This window comes from Oncorhynchus mykiss, chromosome 27 (genome assembly GCF_013265735.2).
Source record: "Oncorhynchus mykiss isolate Arlee chromosome 27, USDA_OmykA_1.1, whole genome shotgun sequence".
In the NCBI taxonomy this organism is placed as follows: domain Eukaryota; kingdom Metazoa; phylum Chordata; class Actinopteri; order Salmoniformes; family Salmonidae; genus Oncorhynchus; species Oncorhynchus mykiss.
In genome coordinates, this window is record NC_048591.1 from 20,753,920 (window position 1) to 20,777,038 (window position 23,119).

General features: G+C 40.9%; 1 protein-coding gene across 1 annotated transcript; it reads left to right on the forward strand.

The window, feature by feature from the left end:
- The first annotated feature begins 297 nt into the window (after positions 1-297).
- Positions 298-22,047, forward strand: camkk1b (calcium/calmodulin-dependent protein kinase kinase 1, alpha b). Its single transcript, XM_021586988.2, has 16 exons — positions 298-604; positions 860-907; positions 1,065-1,118; positions 1,264-1,315; positions 1,436-1,569; positions 1,661-1,697; positions 1,893-1,914; positions 2,330-2,418; positions 2,804-3,003; positions 3,214-3,267; positions 3,532-3,605; positions 3,843-3,930; positions 4,096-4,224; positions 4,621-4,724; positions 14,930-14,974; positions 21,471-22,047. Exons 1-16 carry the CDS (start codon positions 350-352, stop codon positions 21,553-21,555), a joined length of 1,470 nt encoding a protein of 489 aa, XP_021442663.2. The 5' UTR covers positions 298-349; the 3' UTR covers positions 21,556-22,047.
- The last annotated feature ends 1,072 nt before the right edge of the window (positions 22,048-23,119 follow it).

Below are 23,119 nucleotides of genomic sequence, written 5' to 3' on the forward strand. Positions count from 1 at the left end.
CTGTTAAATAATAAGCTATCTCTAGTTAATGTGCATGCCTTAATTCTACAAAATTAAGTTTGGAAAATATGTTCAATATTCAAAGTTGAAAAGCCAGGTTAGTGTAGTCTCCCATTTCAGGGAGATGTTACAGTTGAATGTTGGTTAAGTAAGTAAGCCTTGTCTGAGGGCAGAATCTCTACAGCAGAATCTCCTGTTTCTGTAACATGAAACAGCTTGATGTACAAGTACAGAACGTTAGTGAATGTCGGTTAAAATGTACAATTAATTATCTAATTAGCTGGCCCCTGTGACATCTCTGACCATTCTCTGTGATTAAACCGGGACTGGGACAAGGACAGGGACAGCCATGAGTGAAGACACTGATGGACTGGCAGAGCTGGACTCTGAGCACAATGCAGAGCTGGCCGACATGGTGGCCGCCATGAGCATGGCATCCAACCGGATGACCACGCCCAACGGTCACCGAAGGCCCCCTGCACCAGCGCGCCGGAAGCTGTCATTGTCAGACAGGAAGCTATCATTGCAGGAGCGATCGACCCAGCCGCGAGAGGCCCGACAGCCCACCATCGAGTCCAAGCGGGTGTCCATTTCAGATTCCCAGGTCAGAGATCAAGGCTGCATCCCAAATGGAGGTCAGGGCTGTGTCCAAAATGGCACCCCATTCCTTATATAGTGTCTACTTTCGACAAGGGCCCATAAGGGAATAGGGTGCCATTCAGGACACAGTATATGGGGGATAGGGTTCCATTTGGGATTCATCTATGAAGTCTCAAAATAAATAGGCATGAGCCTATATAATGTGTAGTCAATGTGCAATATCCCACCACTAAATACCCTTCACTTTGTTTCTCCCTAGAATTGTATCCAGCTCAACCAATACAAGTTGAAGGATGAGCTTGGAAAGGTAAGAAAAGAAAAGTTAGAATACTCAGTCTGGTACAAAACTGGATATCAAAACTAGATGCTGAATTTGTCCGACAAGAGAAAACATTTTTTCATAAAGCATTCTTGTGTAATAAGTAAAAATGATTCTGTCAGACTTTCTTCTTTTTCTATTGTAGGGCTCGTATGGGGTGGTGAGATTAGCTTACAATGAAGATGATGAACAATACTATGTAAGCATCTTTTCAGCTCTGCACATTCCATTCCTTATCATCCCCTTTGTGGAAGCAGAGACATGTACAGTTACTCAACTCTCTGTTTTGGCCTGATTGGCTCTTGTACCATAGGAGCAAACTGATCATGTCTGTCCTTTCATAGGCAATGAAAGTTTTTTCAAAAAAGAAGTTGATGAAGATGTGTGGATTTCCTCGTAGGTGAAATTTTTCCTTTTAAGTCCTTTTAAGTATGTGCTTTAGAACCAATATGAACATGAACTGGTGATGCTCACCACTATATATATATCACTATATATAATGGCGGTTGGTTATAGGGCGTCCCCCTCCTCGAGGAGCCAGCACAGAACAGGGACTGCCACCCAAACCCCTGGGGCCACTGGAGAGAGTCTACCAGGAGATCGCCATCCTGAAGAAACTAGACCACCTTAACATTGTCAATTTGGTGGAGGTGAACACACATACATAAGTGGAAGATTTAAAAGGTTCTACTATTACATGTAGTTGTATTAATTTAATAGATTTACACTTTCCAATTGTAGGTTCTCGATGATCCTGCTGAAGATAATCTCCACATGGGTAAGTATGCATTCATCTCAGTGCACTAAATGATGAAATAAGGTGTTATGTGGTAAATGTATGTTTTCTGTTGTATCTCCTTGTACTAGGTCCATAGTTTGAAGACTATAATACAGTCTATCCAGTTTGTTTATTACATAGAAACTAATGTGAGCTCTGACTAGTCCTTTCATTCTCTGTTTGTTTATTTTCTAGCCTTTGAGTTAATGCCAAAAGGGTAAGTTTTACCCCTTTCTGAAATATACTGTATTGCATTACATTATAACACTAGTCCTTTGTAGCTCAGCTGGTAGAGCATGGCACCTGTAACACCAGGGTAGTGGGTTTGATTCCTGGGACCACCCATATGCAAAATGTATGCATGCATGACTGTAATTCACTTTGGATAAAAGCATCTGCTAAATGGCTTATATTATTATTATATATAACACTGAAAGGATGAATTTAGTTATTTATATATAACTCATCCAATTACTGAATTTTGTGAATATAAGGTATCCATTGTTAAGGGACATAAGATAACAATGACAAGGTTCAGGCATTTTTAGTGGTAGGAAGACCACTCTTTGGAATATTATGATGGTGATGCTTGATTACCTTTGCCTGTCTCTGTTGCTTTTCCTTGGCCCTAGCCCAGTGATGGAGGTGCCCTCAGACACTCCTTTCACAGAGGGACAAGCCCGCTTCTACTTCAGAGACATCCTCCTGGGGATTGAATACTGTGAGTCCTTCACCTGGATTTCGTCACAAATGGCATCCTATTCCCTATATAGTGCACTACTTTTGACCCGAGCCCTATGGGCCATGGTCAAAAGTAGTGCACTAAATAAGGGGATAGAGTGCCATTTGGGACGTAGGACCTACAAGCCTTTTGTTCAGAGACCTGCAGCATACTGCTAACCCTGCTCACGCTTTAGCAAAACATTGGTTTAAAAGTCACTCGTCAGATACGTTCTGAAAAGACAGGATCAATTGGTGCTTTGACAGCTGAATATCAAGACCTAAATTACTCGGCCAATGCTGTTCATAGACGTATAAAAGTTGATTTAAAAAAAGAGCTAAAGCAGTGTCTCCTGTAATTCTTCCCTGGTACCCCTCCCTCCCAGTGCACTACCAGAAGATCATCCACAGAGACATCAAGCCTTCCAACCTGTTGCTGGGAGACAATGGGCATGTGAAGATTGCAGACTTTGGTGTCAGTAACCAGTTTGAGGGGAGTGATGCTCTCCTGTCCAGCTCAGCAGGGACTCCAGCCTTCATGGCCCCCGAGATGATGACTGACCATGAACAGAGCTTTACTGGCAAGGTTAGACACTAATCGCTTATTTATCTAATTAGATAATTAATCTTTGATTATATCGTAGAAATAAAATTTACCCCATGAAAATGTATTGTATTGACTGGTATCAAAAATAATTAGAAAAGTACTTGGTGTCAAAGGTCAACATTTTACTGTACTGTAAAATATACAGCAAGCTCTCTTTGTAAAGTAATGGTCAATGTTCATGTTTGTTAGGCCTTGGATGTGTGGGCCATGGGAATCACCCTGTACTGCTTTGTCTATGGGAAGGTAGGTTCTATTATTATCATAATGTACGGTATTCTGCCATGGATTGTTTTGGCCTGCTGGTTTCTCATCTGATTTCCTGTGTCCATTATGCTGACGACTACAAATATTGTTCGATCAACCGATGCACCTCACATAATAATGCTTTTAAAATAAATCAATTGAATGCTTTATGTGGGAAACAGACAGCATGTGTATGCATGTAGCCTATCTATTTATTTATAGCAGCATTTTAATGTTTTTTTCTTCACTATCTTCCTATCTCAGTGCCCTTTCATCGATGAATACATCATTGGCCTGCACAATAAGATCAGGAACAGGCCTGTGGAGTTCCCAGACATGTGAGTTCCACTAAGGGACACTGTTTACCATGTAAAAGCAATGTGTGAATATTTAGTCTGCACTATATGCACCTCTCTAAAATATGGGTAGAACTTCACAATATGGCATGTAATAGTACGTGATAATAACATAGTAATCGTATTGTTTTATTGTTCTTAGCCATTCACTACTACTCTAGTTACTGTACTGTAGGTGGTTTGGTGGGTATTCATCTCAGTCACTCTTTGGTACCACAGGCCGGAAGTTTGCAAGGAGTTGAAGGATCTTATTGTAAGGATGCTGGATAAAAATCCTTATACAAGGATCACCATTCCTGAAATCAAGGTGAAAGCGGGCAGAGCTAGACCTTCAATGGTGCTTTAAAAAAAACAGTCCTTCATGACATCTTTGACATTTCAAATTATGAAATGTTACAGTAGTAGAGTTGTCCCAGTAGAGCTGTCTCATGTGTTGTGTGACTATTGTCCTCCCTGTCCTGTGTGTTGCCAGGAGCACCCGTGGGTGACGGAGGATGGCACTGACCTTCTACCCCTGGAGGAGGAACACTGCACCGTGGTGGAGGTCACTGAGGAGGAGGTCCAGAACTCTATCAAACTCATCCCCAGTATGTCTGCTGTGGTGAGTCAGTTCACTAGTGTCCTGTCCAGGGAATGTACAGGCGATAGGCTCCTGCCCTATGAGCCGTTCTGGCTCGGACAAGACTTACTTAATTACTCATCTATCACAAACAGGGACTGGAGTTTTTCCTGAACATCTGTGTCTTAATAAGGGGAAAAGTCTGGGACCTACAACAGGAAAAACTTGAGTGCCCAGAGTTTTCCAGGTCAAGACACATGGTCAGGGAAAAGTTAAGTCATAAGGCAAATTGATAGAGTATTTCTCTGTCCTAAATGGCACCCTATTCCCAATATAGTGCACTACTTTTGACCAGGTCCCCTGGTCAAATGTAGTGCACTATATAGACAATAGGGTGCCATTTGGGACACCCTGTGACACTCTCTCTCCCCACATTAGATCCTGGTGAAGTCCATGCTGAGGAAGAGGTCCTTCAGTAACCCCTTTGTGTGTCAGAACAGGAGGGCAGAGAGGTCCATGTCTGCTCCAGGAGGTTTCCTTGCGTAAGTCCCCTAGAAATCTTCCTTATCTGGTTTCTCTATCTGCCGACTTTGGGATTAGGAAACAAACAAAACAAAACAAAGTGACAGAAATACACAGAGTTGGTTAGATATATAGGCTACTGTAAATGGAATTAACATAGGATGACAATTCCCCCATCCACACGGCACGTGAGCACGGGAGTGATCACTGGATGGTTTGATGAGCATGAAAATGATGTAAACCAGGGATCATCAACTAGATTGGATGGTCGGGGGGGAGGTGGAACATAATTACAAATAATTTGTAGACTGCAAATTGACTGCAAGAAGCCCAAGCAGATCTAATATTTGACTAAAACATAATAATTTCAAACCTTGCTTACAATTGTATACGATCGTGTGTCTCTTTATTATGCATGGGAATACATGGGAACAGATTTCCAAAATTGTAATCACTTGAAGCTGATTTCCTGGTGTTTGAAGAAAATTGAAAAAATGTTTTTTGTTCAGAAAACTTGGCGGGCCAAATAAAACCACCATGGGATGCCAGTTGGGGAGCCCTGGTGTAAACTACAGTGGGGCAAAAAAGTATTTAGTCAGCCACCAATTGTGCAAGTTCTCCCACTTAAAAAGATGAGAGAGGCATAGGTACACTTCAACTATGACAGACAAAATGAGAGAAAAAAAATCCAGAAAATCACATTGTAGGATTTTTTATGAATTTATTTGCAAATTATGGTCGAAAATAAGTATTTGGTCAATAACAAAAGTTTATCTCAATACTTTGTTATATACCCTTTGTTGGCAATGACAGAGGTCAAACGTTTTCTGTAAGTCTTCACAAGGTTTTCACACACTGTTGCTGGTATTTTGTCCCATTCCTCCATGCAGATCTCCTCTAGAGCAGTGATGTTTTGGGGCTGTTGCTGGGCGACACGGACTTTCAACTCCCTCCAAAGATTTTCTATGGGGTTGAGATCTGGAGACTGGCTAGGCCACTCCAGGACCTTGAAATGCTTCTTACGAAGCCCCTCCTTCGTTGCCCGGGCGGTATGTTTGGGATCATTGTCATGCTGAAAGACCCAGCCACGTTTCATCTTCAATGCCCTTGCTGATGGAAGGAGATTTTCACTCAAAATCTCCCGATACATGGCCCCATTCATTCTTTCCTTTACACGGATCAGTCGTCCTGGTCCCTTTGCAGAAAAACAGCCCCAAAGGATGATGTTTACACCCCATGCTTCACAGTAGGTATGGTGTTCTTTGGATACAACTCAGCATTCTTTGTCCTCCAAACACGACGAGTTGAGTTTATACCAAAAAGTTATATTTTGGTTTCATCTGACCATATGACATTCTCCCAATCTTCTTCTGGATCATCCAAATGCTATCTAGCAAACTTCAGACGGGCCTGGACATGTACTGGCTTAAGCAGGGGGACACGTCTGGCACTGCAGGATTTGAGTCCCTGGCGGCGTAGTGTGTTACTGATGGTAGGCTTTGCTACTTTGGTCCCAGCTCTCTGCAGGTCATTCACTAGGTCCCCCCGTGTGGTTCTGGTTTTTGCTCTGATTCTGATTGATGTGGTTCTGATTTTTGCTCACCGTTCTTGTGATCATTTTGACCCCACGGGGTGAGATCTTGCGTGGAGCCAGAGATCGAGGGAGATTATCAGTGGACTTGTATGTCTTCCATTTCCTAATAATTGCTCCCACAGTTGATTTCTTCAAACCAAGCTATTTACCTATTGCAGATTCAGTCTTCCCAGCCTGGTGCAGGTCTACAATTTTGTTTCTGATGTCCTTTGACAGCTCTTTGGTCTTGGCCATAGTGGAGTTTGGAGTGTGACTGTTTGAGGTTGTGGACAGGTGTCTTTTATACAAGTTCAAACAGGTGCCATTAATACAGATAACGAGTGGAGGACAGAGGAGCTTCTTAAAGAAGAAGTTACAGGTCTGTGAGAGCCAGAAATCCTGCTTGTTTGTAGGTGACCAAATACTTATTTTCCACCATAATTTGCAAATAAATACATTTTGTCTGTCATAGTCGATGTGTACCTATGATGAAAATTACAGGCCTCTCTCATCTTTTTAAGTGGGAGAACTTGGACAATTGGTGGCTGACTAAATACTTTTTTGCCCCACTGTATATGCCATGGCCATCTCAGTCACCAGATCTGAACCCAATTGAGCACTTTTGGGAGATTCTGGAGCAGCGCCTGAGAGTGTTTTTCACAACCATCAACAGAACACAAAATTATGGAATTTCTCGTAGGAGAACGGTGTCGCATCCTTCCAATAGAGTTCCAGACACTTTGTAGAATCCATGCCAAGGTGCATTGAAGCTGTTCTGGCAGCTCATCGTGGCCCAATGCCCTAATATGACTTTATGTTGGTGTTTCCTTTATTTGGTGTGTTGGTGTTTCCTTTATTTTGGCAGTTACCTGTATCTGTAGCAGAAGCATTTGGCCCCTCCTAAAAAGCTAAGAGGAAAGCCCCGAGGAAAGCAGAGCTAATGGTGTGCTGCCAGCTGCGTTTGTTTTCCAAAAAGTCAGGCTGGGTGTACAGTAAGTGCACTGGGACCTGTGCGGAGCTGTTTGGTGCCTCTGCCACAACTAATTATACCTTCTTGTGAAGTGATGTAGCTAATTAGCTAGTTCTGGTCCAGGGTGTTATGTGCGGCTTGCCTGTAGGAAGGCGCCGAGTCAACAAGCTGCATGTAACGCACTGGAAGTGATGTAACACCGTTGTGTAGTTAGCTCTCTCCTTCCACACCACAGAGATCCTATTTTAAACTAGTTCACTAATTCACTTCATTTGTGAGTTACAGGATCTCTTTGTTCCATAACCACATGGGGCGTCAGGCACCCCAAACATTTTAGAGGGTACAAAGTCTGTGAGGATGGCTGAGGGGTGGTCCGACAGTTGGAGAAATTTGTATTTTTTTTAAACATCTGAAACAGATTTGTCCTGCAATCTAGAGCCATAATCATTTTTGCTTAATTCTATGTACAAAAAAGCATATTTTTTCACATATCTAAGCATACCTCTTGAGCTGTTTGTTCTCTGCATCTCTGCTAAGACCTGGGTAAAATATTGAAAGGAATGTGAGTTTAACAGTACATTTAGTTATTGCTTTCTATTCAAAAATCTACCAACCTGGCCAGTAGGCATTACAACTAAGACAGTTAGACACATGCCACAGGTGAGTTTCAAGTTTGGGGAAGCAAATTTTCACCAGAAAAATGCACCTTTATAATAAATTATTCCATGCATCATCACATCTGCAGACTTACAGAACCAGTCAAAAGTTTGGACACACCTACTCATTCAAGAGTTTTTTTTAATTTAGACTATTTTCTACATTGTAGAATAGTAGTGAAGACCTCAAAACTATGAAATGACACATATGGAATCATGTAGTAACCAAAAAAAGTGTTAAACAAATACAAATATGTTTTATATTTGAGATTCTTCAAAGTAGCCATCCTTTGCCTTGATGACAGCTTTGCATACTCTTGGCATTTTCTCAATCAGCTTCACCTGGAATGCTTTTCCAGCAGTCTTGAAGTAGTTTCCACGAATGCTGAGCACTTGTTGGCTGCTTTTCCTTCACTCTGCAGTCCAACTCATCCCAAACCATCTCAATTGGGTTAAGGTCAGGTGATTGTGGAGGAAAGGTCATCTGATGCAGCACTCCATCAATCTCCTTCTTGGTCAAATAGCCCTTACACAGCCTGGTAGTCAAATGATAGTCCCACTAAGCGCAAACCAGATGGGATGGCATATCGCTGCAGAATGCTGTGGTAGCCATGCTGGTTAAGTGTGCCTTGAATTCTAAATAAATCACTGACAGTGTCACAAGCAAAGCACCCTCACACCTCCTCCTCCATTCTTCACGGTGGGAACCACACATGCAGAGATCATCCGTTCACCTACTCTGTGTCTCACAAAGACTCGGTGGTTGGAACCAAAAAATCTCAAATTTGGACTCATCAGATGTCTAATGTCCATTGTTCATGTTTCTTGACCCAAGGAAGTCTCTTCTTATTATTGGTGTCCTTTAGTAGTGGTTTCCTTGCAGCAATTCAACCATGAAATCCCGATTCACGCAGTCTCCTCTGAACAGTTGATGTTGAGATGTGTCTGTTACTTGAACTCTGTGAAGCATTTATTTGGGGTGCAATTTCTGAGGCTGAGGCTCAAATGAACTTATCCTCTGCAGCAAAGCTAACTCTGGGTCTTCCTTTCCTGTGGTGGTCCTGATGAGAGGCAGTTTCATCAGCTTGATTTTGCAACTGCACTTGAAGAAACGTTCAAAGTTCTTGACATTTTCCGGATTGACTGACCTTCATGAATTAAAGGAATGTTCTTGCCATGATATGGACTTGGTATTTTACCAAATAGGCTATCTTCTGTATACCACCCCTACCTTTTGACAACATAACTGATTGGCTCAAATGCATTAAAGGCACACCTGTCAATTGAAATGCATTCCAGGTGACTACTTCATGAAGCTGGTTGAGAGAATGCCAAGAGTGTGCAAAGCTGTAATGAAGGCAAAGGGTGGCTACTAAGAAGAATCTCAAATATAAAATATATTTTGATTTGTTTAACACTTTCTTGGTTACTACATGATTCCATATGTGTTATTTCATAGTTTTGATGTCTTCACTATTATTCGATAATGTAGAAAATAGTCTAAATAAGGAAAAACCCTTGAATGAGTAGGTGTGTCCAAACTTTTGACTAGTACTATATATAAGAGCCTACTATTCCTAATGTGATGAGCAGATTTGATAGTCATAATTTAGGCGAATAATATTGCTCAGTCACTGTTCGCAAAAAAGACCGTTAAATGCTTGGCTGAGTGCCATACAGTAGGCCTAGGCTATAGGCTATATCAGATATGTTTCTTCTCCTTTCTGTGCAATGGAAAATGTTTGCCTTTTATGCAATTCTACACTTTATATGACTGTGGATATTGGCATACTATTTTTAATTCAACAAAACTTACAGTGTAGCCTACTCTGCTGACACAGACAAACATATCAATAAATACGATGTTGATCCATTTAATATGCCTATGAAAAGGGGAGAAACAAATACAATATTACGTCCATCTAACACAGAGGACAAAATTATTGTAAAAAAAAAAACTTTCAAGTGGCACTGACCCAACAATGATGTGAATATGCTCACTCACCGGCCAAGGCAGCAGCTACTCTTCCTGGGGTCCAGAAAAATGAAGGCAATTATGCATTTTTAAAACATTGCAATACATTCACAATATATTAAGTGTGTGCCCTCAGGCCTCTACTCTACTACCACAGATCTATAACCAAAATCCATGTACCTGTGTGTATAGTACGTATGTTGTCGTGTGTTTGTATGCATGTGTCTGTGCCTGTTTGTGTTGCTTCACAGTCCCCGCTGTTCCATAAGGTGTATTCTTATCTAATTTTACTGCTGCATGAGTTACTTGATGTGGAATAGAGCTCCATGTGCTGTAGTCATGGCTCTATGTAGTACTCAATCTCTCCTCCACTTTGAGCCAGGAGAGATTGACATGCATATTATTCATGTTAGCTCTCTTTGTACATACAAGGGCCAGCCGTGCTGCCCTGTTCTGAGCCATTTGCAATTGTCCTAAGTCCCCTCTTTGTGGCATCTGACCACACAACTGAACATTAATCCAGGTGCGACAAAACTAGGGCCTGTAGGACCTGCCTTGTTGATAGTGTTGTTAAGGCAGAGCAGCACTTTATTATGAACAGACCTCTCCCCATCCTAGCCTACTGTTGTATCAACATGTTTTGACCATGACAGTTTACAATCCAGGATTACTCCAAGTAGTTTAGTCTCCTCAACTTGCTCAATTACCACATTATTCATTTGAAGATTTAGTGTAGATTGAAAAAAGTAAGAGGCCTAGACAGCTGCCCTGTGGAATTCCTGATTCTACCTGGATTTTGTTGGACAGGCTTCCATTAAAGTACACCCTCTGTCTTCTGTTAGACATATAACTCTTTATCCACAATACAGTAGAGGGTGTTAAGCTATAACACATACATTTTACCAGCAACAGACTGTGATCGATAATGTCAAAAGCCGCACTAAAGTCTAACAAAACAGCCCCCAATCTTTTTATCATCAATTTCTCTCAGCCAATCATCAGTCATTTGTGTAAGTGCTGTGCTTGTTGAATGTCCTTCTCTGTAAGTATGCTGAAACCCTGTCAATTTGTTTACTGTAAAATAGCCTTGTATCTGGTCAAACACCATTTTTTCTAAAAGTTTACAAAGGGTTGGTAGTAGGCTAATTGGTCTGCTATTTGAGCCAGTGAAGGGGACTTTACTATCCATAGGTAGGGGAATAACATTTGCTTCCCTCCAGTCCTGAGGGCACACACTTTCTAGTAGGCTTAAATTGAATATGTGAAAATATCATCTGCTATTATCCTCAGTAATTTTCCATCCAAGTTGTCAGACCCCGGTGGCTTGTCATTGTTGATAGACAACAATCACTTTTATAATTTGGTCAGATATACTAGGATGTATAGTGTCAGCGTTTGTTGCTGGCATGTCATGCCTCAATTTGCTAATCTTGCCAATGAAAAAAATAATTAAAGTTTTTGGCAACATAAGGGTTTTCTGATGAATAAGCCATCTGATTCAATGAATGATGGAGAAGAGTTTGCATTTCTGCCCAAAATGTCATTTAAGGTGCTCCAAAGCTTTTTACTGTCATTCTTTATATCATTTATATTTGTTTCATAGTGTAGTTTCTTCTTCTTTTAATTCAGTTTAGTCACATGATTTCTCAATTTGCAGTACGTTTGCCAATCGGTTGTACAGCCAGACATATTTCCCATTCCTTTTGCCTCTTCCCTCTCAACCATGCAGTTTTTCAATTCCTCATCAATCCACAGGGATATAACCGTTTTTACATTCATTTTGTTATTGGGTGTGTCATGTCTTTGGCTATGCCGGATTAAGTGATATGACATGCTATTCTATAAAATAATTTCTCTGTAATTAATATTACCTGATTGAGCTAATCATGTAAATGTAATTAACTAGATAGTCGGGGCACCACAAAATAATATTTATAGAGCTGTTATCTTCCGAATAAACTCTTAAAGACCTAGTAATATTTTACATCAATAGCAGTCAATATTAATCGTCATCTTAATTCAGTCTCATCTGAAAGTTGTAAATTCTTGGTTATCTGCACGAACCCTGGCTAACAAGTTGAATCAGCAATAGAAAATTGGGTTTAATTATTTATTTACTAAATACCTAACTATTCACACAGAATTACACATACACATAATTAAATCATAACTTGATTACAAATTACATCATCAAGGAAAACGTCCCTAGCGGGCGGAACAGATATGACAGCTGTAACGGCCGTCGTCGGTGGAATAAGGTGAGGACCAAGGTGCAGCGTGGTAAGTGTTCATGATTTTTTATATAATCAAATCTGAAAACTAAACAGAATAACAACTAGGAAGAACGAACAAACAAAACAGTCCTGTCTAGAGATGAACCACAAAACAGAAAATAAACACCCACGAAACACAGGTGGAAAAAGGCTACCTAAGTATGATTCTCAATCAGAGACAACGAACAACACCTGCCTCTGATTGAGAACCATACCAGGCCAAACTCAAAAACTAGCATAGAAACACAAACATAGACTGCCCACCCCAACTCACACCCGACCATACTAAAACAAAGACAAAACAAAGGAACTAAGGTCAGAACGTGACAACAGCTTGTTACACAAAAGAAAAGGGGCCTGGTTTGAGTGAAAGAGCGGGAAGACTGAGGAACAAAGGGCGAAGCTGTGCTATCGTAAATACAGTATCTTATGCATTCTAAATTACCTCCCATTTGGAAAAGGAAAATGCAATAAATATTTACTCTGAGCTGCGCTTCGGTAGGTTGGTGGTAGATGGAAGGCCGTGTTGTCCAACCGAGTCCTTTGTCCTTTAAAGAATGTCTCTGGTTGTCAATTGGATACGTTGTAGTAACTTTGTTGTGTGATAGACGGGATACGCTGTCTGTTCCTTCCTAACCCTCGTTTGCAGCAGCTGTTGCTAACTCAACGGCTAGGAGGTATCACTTCTGTAGTGAATAAGAGTTCAAAGTTCATACCATTCGCAACCAAAGCTCACGCTGATGTTGGCTTCGTTCTGTAGTTATTATCTGAACCATTCTGACATCGGACCGTCGTCCCCACATCCTCGGAACAGGAGGTTATATTGTCGTCAAGGCTTTACATAGGAAGTGAGAGGAGGGCATGTTAGAAAAGTTTTATAGCCCATGTTCCTTCACAGGGGCGGGCAACTGATTGAGCAGAGCCCTAACCTTATGAAAACCCAAATCTCACATTTTAGAAGCTAAAATCACATTTCATCCCATCAAGAATAATTTCATATTCAAACATTTAAATTGAACAACAATTCCATGTGAATCCGATAACTCTGATGTGTAGACATTTTCCTCTGTAGAGTTTGTCATCTTATCATTGATGAGAATGTCTCAGATGACAACCGAACTGACATCATATTCATTATGATATGTTCAATTGGTCGGATTACCAGAATATAGTTCATTTCCCCCCACCTTCTGATGTTCCCAGAATCTCTATGTTAACCAAGGGGTTTGCAAATGTAACATCAGTAGGGTAGAGAGAGGAAAAAGGGGGGGAAGAGGCATTTATGACTGTCATAAACCTTCCCCCAGGCCAACGTCATGACAGGTGCATACTTATTAGTAACTGGGATAAGCAATTTCATAAATGTGTCAAGTGCAGCATCTGGTTGCTCCTCATTACACACCACGGACCAATAAATATTCTTTATCAACAACATAGGAATCGCTACAAAACCTATTGTATGACCTCATATACACTATATTAGGCCCAGCCTTTGGAACTTTGGTGTTCCTAGATATGGCTACTATATTGTCATCACTACATCCAATGGATTTGGATACTGCTTTCAAACAGTTTTCTGTAGCATTAGTAAAGATGTAATCAATACATGTTGAGGATTTCATTCCTGTGCTGTTTGTAACTACCCTGGTAGGTTGATTGATAGCCTGAACCAGGTTGCAGGCACTAGTTCCTTTCTCTTGAGTGGGCAGCCATTTAATATTTAAATCACCCAGAAAATATACCTCTCTATTGATATCACATACATTATCAAGCATTTCACACATGTTATCCAGGTACTGACTGTTATTAACACTTAACACTTGGTGGTCTATAGCAGCTTCCCACCAGAATAGGCTTTAGGTGAAGCAGATTAACCTGCTTAACATGAGATCCTCTCTAAGCTTTACAGGAATGTGGTTCTGAATACAAACAGCCACATCTCCACCTTTGGCATTTTTGTTATAACCATGTAATGCTACCACTGTATCATCAACAGTATTATCTAAGTGGGTTTCAGAGATTGTCAGAATATGAATGTCATCTGTTACTAGCAAATTATTGATTTCATGAACCTTCTTTCTTAAACTACATGTTAATGTGGGCTATTTGTAGCACTTTTCTGGGATTCTTGATTGTTTTTCTTGCTTTACTGGGAAGCTTAGCAGAGGTAGACATGCTTGGGTTATTTATGTTAGTGCAGTGTGAGCTGCACTGAGGTGGACTTCCTGCTAGGGCACACCACCTCAGTGCTACCAGTATAACTCTGGTTCATAGGCATATGATTACTGCATACAATAGCTGTAGGATCAGCAGAGGCATTCAGGGCAGTACGAGGGACATACATTAGGTTGCTTATATTGTGCCTTCCAACACCCCTGGGATAATGTACATTTGCTGAAGCATTATGACAGCTCAGCGACACAATGGTAGGGATTAAATGAGCTTGGCTTGGGTCATTGATAATGCGTTGTCTCAACGCATTTGACCGATGCTCTCTGCTAGGGCCAAGAAGATAGGCTATACTGTTCTCTCAATTAAGTAGAGCATTTTGATAACTAAAAGGCAGATTATAGTATTGTCTTTGACTTCTGTTTACAGCAATAGTCATTTGCTTTCCAAACTGTTTTCCCATGATTGTAATTTGGAATATTGTGATATGCGTTGTTTATCTATCTCCATCATGTAATGTAACTTTATGATTAAATTGTATTGACGTACTTTAACAAGCACATATTTGCTGATATTGTCCTGTTCTTGTCTATCTGTTACCTGTTGCAGAGACTCTTGGGGGATTTTGGAATCCAAGGTTCATCCTTCGTTGAGGTAAGAGCCCTGGTCAAAGTAGTACACACTATATAGAGAATATGGTACAATTTGGAATTGGGACGCAACCTTAGTTGCTGTTCCTGACAGGCATGGCATTTAATGCAGTGTTCTTCTTGTCATGACCCTTCCCCCTTCTAGTTGCCTTTAACAACACACAGTAACAAGACAAGAGTAAATATGTTGTCCCCCACAAATTATGCAACACCCCCATTGGGCCAATGAGTGCCAATTATTCACGTTTGTTGCGTGGATTAATGAGAAAGATAAAAAACAATCAAGTCTTTTTTCCCTTGGAAATCAAAACTTGATAGCTCACAATGGACGGGATGTCAGAGAATGAGCTCGACTGCCTGATAGGGAGATGCATTGATATAAAACAAGATCATGAGGAGATGCTAATTTGTACAAAATGTAATGACTGTAGCTCAAAAGGGACAGGCGATATGCTTGTCCAAAACTTGCTGGGGGACAAAAAGTATAATTTCTGGAAATTGTAATGGGCCAAGCTAGTAGGTCTTTATGGAACACTTGATGCTCATGAGGAGATGCCTTGCAAATTGCAAAAGTATTCAGACCCCTTGGATTTCTTCACATTTTATTATGTTAGATATTGGGATTAAAAGGGATTTAATTGTCATTTTTTTGTCAACAATCTACACAAAATACTTTTATTTTATTTCACCTTTATTTAACCAGGTAGTCCAGTTGAGAACAATTTCTCATTTACAACTGCGACCTGGCCAAGATAAAGCAAAGCAGTTAGACACATACATCAACACAGAGTTACACATGGAATAAACAAACATACAGTCAATAATACAGTAGAAAAAGTATATATACAGTGTGTGCAAATTAGGTAAGGTAAGGGAGGTAAGGCAATAAAATAGGCCATAGTGGCGAGGTAATTACGATATACAGTGCCTTGCGAAAGTATTCGGCCCCCTTGAACTTTGCGACCTTTTGCCACATTTCAGGCTTCAAACCTAAAGATATAAAACTGTATTTTTTTGTGAAGAATCAACAACAAGTGGGACACAATCATGAAGTGGAACGACATTTATTGGATATTTCAAACTTTTTTAACAAATCAAAAACTGAAAAATTGGGCGTGCAAAATTATTCAGCCCCTTTACTTTCAGTGCAGCAAACTCTCTCCAGAAGTTCAGTGAGGATCTCTGAATGATCCAATGTTGACCTAAATGACTAATGATGATAAATACAATCCACCTGTGTGTAATCAAGTCTCCGTATAAATGCACCTGCACTGTGATAGTCTCAGAGGTCCGTTAAAAGCGCAGAGAGCATCATGAAGAACAAGGAACACACCAGGCAGGTCCGAGATACTGTTGTGAAGAAGTTTAAAGCCAGATTTGGATACAAAAAGATTTCCCAAGCTTTAAACATCCCAAGGAGCACTGTGCAAGCGATAATATTGAAATGGAAGGAGTATCAGACCACTGCAAATCTACCAAGACCTGGCCGTCCCTCTAAACTTTCAGCTCATACAACGAGAAGACTGATCAGAGATGCAGCCAAGAGGCCCATGATAACTCTGGATGAACTGCAGAGATCTACAGCTGAGGTGGGAGACTCTGTCCATAGGACAACAATCAGTCGTATATTGCACAAATCTGGCCTTTATGGAAGAGTGGCAAGAAGAAAGCCATTTCTTAAAGATATCCATAAAAAGTGTTGTTTAAAGTTTGCCACAAGCCACCTGGGAGACACACCAAACATGTGGAAGAAGGTGCTCTGGTCAGATGAAACCAAAATTGAACTTTTTGGCAACAATGCAAAACGTTATGTTTGGCGTAAAAGCAACACAGCTGAACACACCATCCCCACTGTCAAACATGGTGGTGGCAGCATCATGGTTTGGGCCTGCTTTTCTTCAGCAGGGACAGGGAAGATGGTTAAAATTGATGGGAAGATGGATGGAGCCAAACACAGGACCATTCTGGAAGAAAACCTGATGGAGTCTGCAAAAGACCTGAGACTGGGACGGAGATTTGTCTTCCAACAAGACAATGATCCAAAACATAAAGCAAAATCTACAATGGAATGGTTCAAAAATAAACATATCCAGGTGTTAGAATGGCCAAGTCAAAGTCCAGACCTGAATCCAATTGAGAATCTGTGGAAAGAACTGAAAACTGCTGTTCACAAATGCTCTCCATCCAACCTCACTGAGCTCGAGCTGTTTTGCAAGGAGGAATGGGAAAAAATGTCAGTCTCTCGATGTGCAAAACTGATAGAGACATACCCCAAGCGACTTACAGCTGTAATCGCAGCAAAAGGTGTCGCTACAAAGTATTAACTTAAGGGGGCTGAATAATTTTGCACGCCCAATTTTTCAGTTTTTGATTTGTTCAAAAAGTTTGAAATATCCAATAAATGTCGTTCCACTTCATGATTGTGTCCCACTTGTTGTTGATTCTTCACAAAAAAATACAGTTTTATATCTTTATGTTTGAAGCCTGAAATGTGGCAAAAGGTCGCAAAGTTCAAGGGGGCCGAATACTTTCGCAAGGCACTCTAGCAATTAAACACTGGAGTGATAGATGTGCAGAAGATGATGGTGCAAGTAGAGATACTGGGGTGCAAAGGAGCTAAATAAATACAGTATGGGCTATGAGGTTGTTGGATGGGCTATTTACAGATGGGCTATATACAGGTGCAATGATCTGTGAGCTGCTCTCACAGCTGGTGCTTGAAGTTAGTGAGGGAGATATGAGTCTCCAGCTTCAGTGATTTTTGCAGTTCGTTCCAGTCATTGGCAGCAGAGAACTGGAAGGAAAGGCAGCCAAAGTAGGAACTGGCTTTGGGGGTGACCAGTGAAATATACTTGCAGGAGCACGTGCTGCGGGTGGGTGCTGCTATGGTGACCAGTGAACTGAGATAAGGCGGGGCTTTACCTAGCAAATGCTTATAGATATTAGAAGAAAGACTGTGTGATAGACTGTGTCAATCACCTGTAGCCAGTGGGTTTGGCGATGAGTATGATGAGTATGAAGCGAGGGCCAGCCAACGAGAGTGTACAGGTCGCAGTGGTGGGTAGTATATGGAGCTTTGGTGACAAAACGGATGGCACTGTGATAGACTGCATCCAATTTGTTGAGTAGAGTGTTGGAGGCTATTTTGTAAATGACATCGCTGAAGTCGAGGATCGGTAGGATAGTCAGTTTTACGAGGGTATGTTTGGCAGCATGAGTAATGTAATGTAATATCAAAGTGGAAGACAATTATATATACTGTATATATTACATAACTAAAATATGGTCTTTGCATAAGTATTCAGCCCATTTTTAGGCAAGCCTAAATTAGTTCAGGAGTGAAATATTGCTTAACAAATCACATAATAAGTTACAAGGACTCACTCTGTTTGAAATAATAGGGGTTTACATGATTTTTTAATGACTAACCCTTCCTCTGTCCCCCATACATACAACATCTGTAAGGTCCCTCAGTCAAGTATTACATTTCAAGCAAAGATAAAACTACAAAGACCAGAGAGCTTTTTGAAAGCCTCATAAAGAAAGGCAGTGATTGGTAGATGGGTAACAATAACAAATTACACATTGAATATCTCTTTAAGCATGGTAAAGTTAATAATTATGCTGTGGATTATATATTAAACCACCCAGACACATCAAAGGTATAGTCGTCCTTCTGAACTGAGCTTTCGGACAGGAATGAAACTGCTCAGAGATCCTACCACGAGACCATTGGTGATTTTAAAACAGCTGCCATCTATGATGGCAGAAAACTGAGGATGGATCAACAACATTGTAGTACTCCACAATACTGACCTAAATTATAAAAACTTGCATCTTAGTTTTAACAAGGTATTAAAGTAATATTGCAATGCCTTATGTTTGTGGCAAATCCAACACAACACATCACTGAGTAACTGGCTCCTTATTTTCATGCATGGTGGTGGCTGCCTCATGGTATGGGTATGCTTGGCAAACACTGGGGAGTTTTTCAGGACAAAAAGAAAGGGGATAGAGCTAAGCACAGGCAAAATCCTAGAGGAAACCCTACTTCAGTTTGCTGTACACCAGAGACTGGGAGGGGAATTCACCTTTCATTAGGTCATCAACTGTGATTGACAGCGCCGGAGAAGATGGCTGACGTTTTATTGCTCCTAACCGATTGTGTTTTTATGTCAAGTCTTTTGCGTTGTATGTAGCTTATTTTTAAACTTTTGTACATAATGTTGCTGCTATCGTCTCTTATGATTCAAAATAACGTATGGACATCAGAACAGCGATTACTCACCACGAACTGGCAAAAGTTTTTTTTCCTTCAACGAGTCCGACGAGCCCGATGTGAACTGCATACTGCTTTCCAAGGAACAGGCCAAAATCCCCGTAATTTGCTTGAAGAGACGACGGAGGAAAAGAGGACAGAGGTCCTTCTGATTCCTGCTTACAAGCAAAAATGTATGCAGGAAGCACCAGTGACTCGGTCAATAAAAAAGTGGTCAGATGAAGCAGATGCTAAGCTACAGGACTGTTTTGCTAGCACAGACTGGAATATTTTCCGGGATTCTTCCTATGGCATTGAGATGTACACCACATCAGTCATTGGCTTCATCAATAAGTGCATTGATGACATCGTCCCCACAGTGACCGTACGTACATACCCCAACCAGAAGCCATGGATTACAGGACACATCCACACTGAGATAATGGCTAGAGCTGCCGCATTCAAGGAGCGGGACTTTAACCCGGAAGCTTATAAGAAATCCCGCTATGCCCTCCGGTGAACCGCAAAGTGTCAATACAGGACTAAGATCGAATCGTACTACATCCGCTCCGACGCTCGTCGGATGTGGCAGGGCTTGAAAACTATTACGGACTACCAACTGGCAAGTGTCTTCACTGACATTTTCAAACTCTTTCTGTCCGAGTCTGTAATACCAACAACAGACCACCATAGTCCCTGTGCCCACGAATACTAAGGTAACCTTCCTAAATGACTACCAACCCGTAGCACTCACGTCTGTAGCCATGAAGTGCTTTGAAAAGGAACACCTATGTGAGAATGCTTTCATTGACTACAACTCAACGTTCAACACCATAGTGCCCTCAAAGCTCGTCAACAAGCTATGGACACTGGGACCTAACACCTCCCTCTGCAACTGGATCCTGGACTTCCTGACGGGCCGCCCCCAGGTGGTCAGGGTAGGTAACAACACATCCGCCACGCTGATCCTCAACACTGGGGCCCCTCAAGGGAGCGTGCTCAGTCCCCTCCTGTACTCCCTGTTCACTCATGAATGCATGGCCAGGCACAACTCCAACACCGTCATTAAGTTTGCCGATGACACAACAGTGGTAGGCCTGATCACCGACAACGACGAACCAGCCTATAGGGAGGAGGTCAGAGACCTGGCCGTGTGGTGCCCGGACAACAACCTCTCACTCAACGTGATCAAGACAAAGGAGATGATTGTGGACTACAGGAAAAGGAGGGCCGAGCGTGACTCCATTCTCATCGACAGGGCTGTAGTGGAGCAGGTTGAGAGCTTTAAGTTCCTTGGTGTCCACATCACCAACAAACTAACATGGTCCAAGCACACCAAGACAGTCATGAAGAGGGCACGACAAAACCTATTCCCCCTCTGGAGACTGAAAAGATTTGTCATGGGTCCTCAGATCCTCAAAAGGTTCTACAGATGCACTATCGAGAGCAACCTGACTGGTTGCATCACTGCCTGGTATGGCAACTGCTCGGCCTCCGACCGCAAGGCACTACAGAGGGTAGTGCGTAAGGCCCACTACATCACTGGGGCCGAGCTTCCTGCCATCCAGGACCTCTATACCAGGCCCTAAAAAGGAGGAAGGCCCTAAAAACTGTCAACGACTCCAGCCACCATAGTCATAGACAGTTCTCTCTGCTACCTCATGGCAAACTTACTGCACGAGGTCAAATCTACACTGGAGTTTCTTACCAAGAAGACAGTGAATGTCCCTGAGTGGCCAAGTTACAGTTTTGACTTAAGTCTGCTTGAAAATCTATGGCAAGACTTGCACATTTCTGTTTAGCCATGATCCCCAACATCTTGCCAGAGCATGAAGAGTTTTGACAAGAATAATGGGCAAATATTGCACAATCCAGGTGTGCAAAGCTCAAGAAGGCTTACAGCTGTAATTGATTCCAAAGGTGTTTGTAACATGAATTGACTCAGGGAGCTGAATACTTGTGCAACGACTATATTTTAGTAATTGTATTTAGATTCATCTTAAAAATACATATTTTTTATATCCCACAGAATAACAGAACAGAATAAAATGTGATGAAATCCAAGGCGTCGGAATACTTTTGCAAGGCACTGTATGTACAAAATCTAATGACTGTATCTCAAATGGGACAGGAGATATGCGTGTTCAAATTGTGGAATTTCAGTTGTACGGAGACCGATCCATAGTTGTCCCGCTTGCCCCGATTTCATCATTGGGGAGAATAAAACATATGTTGCCCGCAGGAAATCAAGCAGAGTCGGAGAGTTGGATGGAAGCGTAGAAGGAGAGTTGGAGGACCTTACTGAAGATGATGGTACATTTGCATAGGCCTGCTGGTAAACCTGCTCCCACACCATTCTTTCTTTGTTTTTTTGTCTTTTCTGATTGACCTGTTTAAATGAAAGGACAGACCTGTTTAAAGAAAACTCTTTGCTGTATCTTCACATAATATGTAATATTAATGTAATCTATTTGAAGAAAGATCCAAATGAAAGAGCTCACCCCGATACAGTCTTTTAGAAATATTTGTGATAAACCTTATATATCATATAATAAAAGTACAAACCATGTGTTATTTTTTTAAAAACTTTTGTCTTATCCCAACTGCATGATGTTTGTGTCTGTTGTTAACATAGGTTTCATTGTCTATTCATGACTGTACTATAGTACTCTTAATAGTCTGAATGCCTTTTGTACTGTTAGCTCTGTGTTTCTCCAAATATTACACCTATGTGCTCAGCTGAAATGTGGTTGTTACAATCCATTCTAAAGAAGTCATTTTTGCATGCTTTCATACAGTTGATGTTGCCGATAATTAAAGTTAGCAAATGAACATTCTTGTTTGTTCCCTGTATAGGTCTCTCTAACAGGACTCTTGCACGCAGGTGTTATTAACGTCCTATAGTGCAAGCAATCTTTCATCTGGAGCTGTTTTAAAAAAAAAAGTAGGACTAAATGCTTTATTATCATTTTTTTTTTTTTACTGTTGTACAAATTGAAGTGAGTAATATCACATCTAGAACTCCATCAAGATGTCAAATGGACTTCTGGAACATGTGTCAGAATAGCCTGACCACAGCTTTTAGGACAACATACAGATTTAAGAGTGAAAAACAAGTTATGTCGACACAAAGTCTGCATTGCGAGGAGCTAAAAAGTGGAGCTTATTCTGAATCATCTCAGCTGACATGAAAGTTATATAATATGGCAATGTAAACACCTGAATAAGACAAAAGACCTGTTTTCGGTTTGGCTTTTTTCATTGGTGCTTTTGAAATTCTGAAGTATATCACATAATTTTCAACAATATGGCCACATATTTGTTCATATTGATAATCCCTCATGTCATAGCCCAGTAGGCTATTCAAATATGGCTCTCTGACACCATCCACATGTTTTTGTAAAATAAACAACTGGAATAACACTTGTATTATTGTGACAGGGTAGGAACCTGGGCCCAGATTCACAAAACCTTCTTAAGAGAAATGTCTTCTTAATACACCCACAAACTTAATCTGAAAGTTTCAGTATTGATTATTTTAAACCCAAGAACATGTTTTAGAACAGTAATCGCAATAATAAATATGCTAACATGATTACCATTGCTAGCTAGCTAGCTAGCTAAATTGGTTGCCTAGAGATTACTGTTCTCAAACATGTTCTTGGGCTAAAATAATCAATACAGAAACTATTTTAGCTATCTTAGAATTTCCAATAACTGTAGTTCAAGAATCTACATTTCTTCTTAACTTTTTGCTTCAGGAGAAATAGCTCAAGAACATTTTCAAGAACCTTTTTGAAGAATAGCAACTTTGCTTAACTTTCTTCTTAAGTCTATAGTTATGTAGAAAATGGCAGTTAAGAAGACATTTCTTCTTAAGAACGTTTTGTG

Bases quoted from the DNA above. Each gene is read 5' to 3' on its own strand.
- camkk1b (XM_021586988.2), top strand. From the start codon at position 350: ATGAGTGAAGACACTGATGGACTGGCAGAGCTGGACTCTGAGCACAAT. The intron at 605-859 runs GTCAGAGATCAA...GTTTCTCCCTAG, and splicing joins TGTCCATTTCAGATTCCCAG to AATTGTATCCAGCTCAACCA. The intron at 1,119-1,263 runs GTAAGCATCTTT...GTCCTTTCATAG, and splicing joins AAGATGATGAACAATACTAT to GCAATGAAAGTTTTTTCAAA.